This window comes from Eubalaena glacialis, chromosome 6, assembly GCF_028564815.1.
Source record: "Eubalaena glacialis isolate mEubGla1 chromosome 6, mEubGla1.1.hap2.+ XY, whole genome shotgun sequence".
NCBI lineage: Eukaryota > Metazoa > Chordata > Mammalia > Artiodactyla > Balaenidae > Eubalaena > Eubalaena glacialis.
In genome coordinates, this window is record NC_083721.1 from 85,329,291 (window position 1) to 85,335,826 (window position 6,536).

The window sequence follows — 6,536 nt, forward strand, 5'->3', positions numbered from 1 at the left end:
AGCGCTGAGGGCTTACAGACTTCAGCTCCATCTCTCTGGATGAATTACTTAACTTCTTTGTGCTTAAATTCTTTTCATCAATTATTTTACAAAATGGAAGCAATACTGTATAGTCTTGCTGTGAGAATTAGATGAAGTTCTTAGGCTGGTGCCTAGATTGCTGTTAGCATATTAAATAGCAACTAGTTACCCATGTCTGTTCCTCCAGGGAAGGGAAGGAAAGCCCCAGGGGCTTAACGCATTACTTCTCCATTCCCCCAACCCCAGGTGAAAATGATACTTTAGTTCATATAATAGAGATAGTTCTTTTAAAGGAAAAGAGGAACAAAGGAAACTCTAGTTTGAAAGAAAATAGAAATAGTTTGCCCGTTTGAAATCTATGGGCTAAGAGCTGTCTCTGAACTAGCAGGATCTACAGTTGTCCCTTTGTTCCACCTAGTGGACAGCAAGGGAAAATCCACAATTTTATCTTCAAAGTCTATAGTTTACCAGAAACATGTATTCTGAAGAGGATAGTTTAAACTCGCTAATGGGCTCACTTGTTAATAAATTTCATTTTTTAATTAATTAATTAATTTTTGGCTGCATTGGGTCTTCGTTGCTGGGCGCAGGCTTTCTCTAGTTGCAGTGGCTTCTCTTGTTGCGGAGGCTTCTCTTGTTGCGGAGCATAGGCTCTACGCGCGTGGGCTTCAGTAGTTGTGGCACGTGGGCTCAGTAGTTGTGGCTCGTGGGCTCTAGAGCGCAGGCTCGATAGTTGTGGCGCACAGGCTTAGTTGTTCCATGGCATGTGGGATCTTCCCGGACCAGGGCTAGAACCCATGTCCCCTGCATTGGCAGGCGGATTCTTAACCACTGCGCCACCAGGGAAGCCCCTAAATTTCATTTTTTAAGCAAAAAAAATCAGGATTTTAAACACTAGGTGCTAAAACTAAATTCCCTAAATATTTTAGGATTTATGTGGTGTGTGCTATGAAGATCATCCACTGAGGGAAAAGAGAATGCACCCTGTCCTTATCAGCATGAATTTTCATGGCCCACCTTTCCTATTCTTCCTGTCCTTCTCCGCCAACACTCTTTACGCTTATTCTCTACATGGACTGGGAGTGCCCCAGAGACTCAGGGTATACCTTCCGAACACACTGCTGGACCTGGGCTGGTACCAGGGTCATTCTGCTCATTTTCCAAGAATGCAACTATAACTTGAAATTTTGCTGTAATCAAATTAACTATTTGTCAAGGGTCTGTATAGTTTGGCTTTTCTGCTGTGTGTGTGTGTGTGTGCACGTGCGTGTGTGCACTCTGCTTCCCGTTAAAGTCATTTTTTAACTTTATGTTTCCTCCCCCAGATGTTTATGAGGATGAAGAAAATGGCAGACAAATATCCCCAAAATGTGAGTAATAATAGCACACTTGGAGTGCCCAGAGCGGTTCTGAGACCTTCTCTTTAGTATTATCATAATTACTATTAACAATAATAATAATGCATGTTATTTATTAAATTCCATTTTACTTTACAAGCATTTTTGCTAGTCATTACATCAACACTGCAAAATAGGTATTATTATCCCCATTTTAGAAACAAGGAAACTGTTGCTCAGAGAGGTTAAGTGGCTTACCCAAGATCACACAGCCAGTGAGTGAGAGGCAAAGTCAAAACTGCACTCAGGTCTGACTGACTCCAAAGCCCCTGCTCCTACCCCAGGCAATGGGCCTCTCATTCATTCACTCAGGTGCCTGTGACCTGCCAGACCCTGAATCTGGGGTCCCCTCAGTGCTGCCACCTCCATAAAACCGAAGACTTAGTACCTAAGACTTTTAGTACCACAGAGCCCATGGCCAGTGAATCCAGGAGGCAGGGATTAAATACGGAAATGACAAAGATACAGCAAAAGACTGCCGTGAGCTGCACTCTCCTCCCCTGCACAACTGGGGGGCTTTGACTGAGGGACGTTCTCCAAGGCTTGCGGGTTCTAAGACTTCTGGGTTTCTTCCAGGAGCCATGAGGGATACTGGGTGAGTAGGGTGTTGTCTCTGCTGCCAAGAGCCCAGGGCCCATGGGGGAGACACATGAGGGCCCACTCAGGGCAGATGCAGTTCGCCTCAGAAGAAACTCTCCCTCGAAGGGTCCTGTGAGGAGACTGTGGGTGACCCCGCCGCCTCCCACAGCCCCTCTCCTCCTCTGTCTCCAGGATAGAATAGAATAAAAGAACAGAACAGAACAAACGAATAGACTAGAAAGGACAGAACAGAATAGATGAGGGCATCACACATTGTAAGAGCAATATGGTTCCACAAACGTTGGTTTTAATTTTGTGAATGTAATTTTGTGTGTACACTGCGTTGGGATGTAAAATTTGCCCCTCCCTGGGTCACACTCTAAGGAGTATGGAGAACCCTGCCCTAGACTAAACTGGAGGCCTGTGGGGCCCCAGGCGGCCCCCACCCTCACCTGTGGTAGCAGGAGCCGAGGAGCCCATGTGCACTGCCGGTCCCCAGCAGGGAGGTGGCATCTGGGTCTTGACTGTGCTCGGAGGATTGGTCCTCTTTCCAGCTCAGGCAAATCCTTACCTGGAGGCAGGGGATGATGGCCTGGATGACCCTGAAATAATGCAGCCAACGCGTGGCCAAGTGTGTGAGGGCTCCTCTGTGCCAGCCCTGTGCCTGGCTGAAGCCCCCTCACCCTCCCCATCCTGCAGGGTACACAGGAGAGAGGGGAAAGCAGCCCCGGCACCAGGTCATCATTTCACTTACCTGGAAGAATAGCTGGAACTCGTCCTCACGTCTTTCAGTTCCCATGTTGCCACCCAGCCCCACTACCACCCCGGGCTCCTCCCAGCGGGCGGCTCCGGGGTCCCTGGAACCCGGCATTGCCTGGGGCACTGAGGCCACGGCCCCTGGAGACGCAGCTCTTCTATTCACGCAGGGGGTGGTCAAGGGCGCAACTGCTCCTGCTCTGTTCCTCCCTAAGAGCCTTCCAGCAAGACCGCCATCCCTCCGTCCTCACTGTCTGCTCCTGGTTTAAGGGGACCCACGCTGGATGACCGCCCTAAAGAGGCGTCTCTGGGGGTTACTGCGGATGCCCCGCAGTCACATCTGGAGGAGGGCGGGGAGAGGCGCCTCCCAGAGCCACTTTCTCCTCCACGCTCCCTCCGCTCACCGCACCACGTCCCAGGAGCAGGAATTAAACCAGGCTTTGCCCCTGCGTCGTCCGGCGGGGTCTCTGGAGGCCTCCAGGAAGCGGCTGCCCGGCTGCTCCCCGTCGTGCTCGCACAGCCCTCCCTGCCCTGCTCCGGGGAGGATCCCGGGCCCCGAACGCAGCTTGGGGGGGGGGGGCCTCTGGGCGGAAGGTCGGGAGCTCCCTCTTGCGGGCTGCCGGCTCCCGGAGATACTATGCCCCACCCACCGCAACTGCAGGCTCCTTCCGCTCCGCTCCTGCGCCCGTCCTCTGCCCACAAGGCCCCTCCCCCTGCATTCTCACCGGAACTGAAACTCTCTCCTGCGCTCAGATTCCTGCGGGATGGATTGGACTCAGCTGACGCTCAACCTGGGGCTCCCTCAGATCAAGATCTTTCTGCAGATGCTCGCCTCTCTAAGCTGACTTGGGAGCATTGTGGGGACAGAGATCCTGTCTTTAGAGTAGGAATGTGTAGGGAATTCCCCGGCGGTCCAGTGGTTAGGACTCCGCGCTCTCACTGCTGGTCGGGGAACTAAGATCCCACAAGCTGGCACGGCACCAAAAAAAAAAAGTGGAAATGTGTAGATTTCAACTGCAGTGTTTACAGGCGAAGGGAACTTAGCCGGGTGATTTTTCTCTCAGTTCAGTTTCTCGTCTGTAAAATGGGGCTAAGGTCCTTACAGTTGTGTGAGGCTTAACTTTTGACAAATGCCTGACATCCCAGCAGACATACAGCAGGCTCAGTATTTGGTGGGATTTGCTGTTCCTCCCCAGTGTCTTTAACAGCCCTGGCACAGAACAGGTGCACAGTGGTGTGGCTAATTGGTAAGTTAATCATTCATTGGCGAGAGAGGCAGGATGTACTTTCTGCCCCTCTGATTTTCCCACGGGGAGAGCAGTGACTTTTGGCAGAGGCTGCCAAGGAAATGGGAAATGGGGAGTAATCAGGGGAGAGAAGGAGGTAAGGAAGAAAGGAGGGTGGGAAGGAGGGAAGACAGGAAGCACTGTTTTCTTGGAGGACGAGGAGGTAGGACTGTGAACACCACGTGGACATGTCTTCTCAAACTTACAGAATTTTGAGCTGGAAAAGGGAATCCGGAGATCACAGGCCCCCTCCTCCCGGCCCAGGTGAAGCAGTGCAGTCCTGGGAGAGGAGGGAGAGATGGCGAGAATGGGTTCCTGGGGACCGGTGCTGCCCATTCCGTCCCGCCATAGGCTGCGTGGCCTGTCCTCCCACGCCCTCTCCCCCACGGCCGGCCAAATTCTTCCTTTTCTTTCCCCAAGGTTGCTCCAGCAGGGAGTTTATCTCCATGGAAAACTTTGACAATTGTGAAGGTCCAGAAGATACGGAAAAGGAGAGCAGTGCTCTGAGTGTAAATTTCTTTCCTTCTTACCTCTTTCATATTTTCCCTCATTCCTGTTCATCAGCTTCTCCTGCCCCCCCTCCCTCTCCTCCTTCCCTCTCCCTCCTTTACATGATTCTCACCCATTAAGGACTCGGCCTAATCCAGGAAGCTGAGGTCACTGGATCTGCAAAGTGGCTCAGACCCCAAGCCCAGCAGGCCCCGCATCCCCGGCTCCTTAGCGTTCCCCTGGTTTCTGGCCAAAATTAGGGTCTCTTGCTGAGGACCTGAGTGGCTCCATAGGAAAGCTGGGGCAGCCCCGCCCTACCAGCGGGGATCGCCGTGGGGACCGGACCCGCGCCCCTACCCAACCGCAGCATTACACCCCTGTCCCTTCCCTTCCAGCTCTCGGGGCTTTGCCAGTTGGACGACAGTTGTGAAACCTCCAAGTCTGTTCAGGAAATGGGAGAAAGCATCCAGGGAGAGAAAGAGAGTGGCAAAGAGGAGGACACGTGAGTGTGAAGCGGAAAGAAAAGTAAGCGAACTTGTTAGCCATTGCTCCTCTGACTTTCTTCTTGGAATTTCAGGGCCACAAACAAAACTGAGGAGAGCCCTGGGATGTCCGCTGGCTTGCTCGCCCCCAGTGGGGAGACCGGTTTTCGAGCAGAGGCAGTGCAGGCGCTGGAAGGGGGCCTGAGGCCGCCCTCCTTAGAGAACTGACACTCGTCCCAGACAACCCAGTCGCCCCGGCCGCCTGCATTCCCGGGAGCCGCTGCTGTGGATGCGGAGGCCGGCCCGCCCTTAAGCAGAAGCAGCAAAGGGGCCTTGGAGCCTGGGGATCCGCTGCCCTGCCCGGGGGCAACAGGACCATCTTGCCGGAGCCTAAGGAGCGGTCCCCGTCCGCCCGCAGAGCCCACCCCTCCCGGTGCAGCCCCGCTCGCGCAGGGACTCGGCGCAGACCCCGTGGAGAACCTGCAGGTGCTGACGCACTCCTGCGCAGGGACTTGGCGCAGAACCCGTGGAGAACCTTGCGCCGTTAGAGGCGCGCCTGCACTAGCGCAGCCGGTTTGGTTGCGGACCCCGCGGAGAACCTCGAACTGCTCAGCAGACGCGCCTTTTGGAGGTTAGCATAATCCAGTGTTGGAGAGCTGAGCGCAGGGTTTCTCAATGTTGGCACTTTTGACTTTGCGGGCTGGATACTTCTTTGTTGGTACTTCTTGTGCCTTGTAGGATGTTTGGGAGCATCTCTGGCCTCTACCCACTAGATGCCTGTAACACCCCCCCCCCACCCACTCACCCAAATTACGACAATCAAAAATGCCTTCAGACATTGCCAAATTTCTCCTGGGGTGGGAGTGGGGAGCTAGGTTGAGAACCTCTGATCAGAGCTGCTCAGACTCCGCATGGCAGCCCTGTGTTCTCCTCCCTTAATCCCCACAGGAATGTTCATGTGATACTTGTGTTACTTTGTTCCAGGATTGTTTCCTTTCAGCGAGGGTTGGTTACAGGTTAACTTCTGAGATATTTACGTTTAGACTCATTAGTTTTTAGTTTCAGTTATCTTCGGTTATTTATTTTTAGTTTCATTAGTTAATTTTCATTTGTTTTTAGTTTTCTAGTTATTTAATCTTATAGCTTTAAAGTTACCTGTTTATAATTATTTTGTTTTTAAAGTTACTTAGTTTTTGAGTTATTTTCAGTTATTTATAGTTTCTTTGTTTTAATAGTTATATATTTCCAAATTAGCTTTAGAATTATTCATTTTTAATTATCTGTCTTTACAATTGTTAATATCTGAGTTATTTATTTTCATGGTTATTCTATTTTTAGTTATTGGCATTTTTGAATTATTTATTTTTACAGTTACTTATTTGAATAGTAAAAACTCATTGGAAGTTTTTGAATTACTTTATTTTCAGAATAAAATACCTGTCATTATTTTGGGGTTTTTCCCCTAGTTATTTGGTTTTAGAGTTACTCATATTCACAGTGATTTATTTTCACTTATTTTAGATTCT

The 6,536-nt window shown here is 50.8% G+C and overlaps 1 protein-coding gene across 1 annotated transcript in view; it reads left to right on the forward strand.

The window, feature by feature from the left end:
• Positions 1-6,160, forward strand: part of MCF2L2 (MCF.2 cell line derived transforming sequence-like 2) — a 199,538-nt gene extending 193,378 nt beyond the window's left edge. The window contains exons 26-29 of the mRNA XM_061192749.1: positions 1,347-1,391; positions 4,460-4,548; positions 4,924-5,030; positions 5,106-6,160. Coding sequence (XP_061048732.1) covers positions 1,347-1,391; positions 4,460-4,548; positions 4,924-5,030; positions 5,106-5,238 — 374 coding nt within the window. The 3' untranslated portion in view covers positions 5,239-6,160. The remainder of the gene's footprint in view (positions 1-1,346; positions 1,392-4,459; positions 4,549-4,923; positions 5,031-5,105) is intronic.
• Positions 6,161-6,536: the final 376 nt, after the last annotated feature.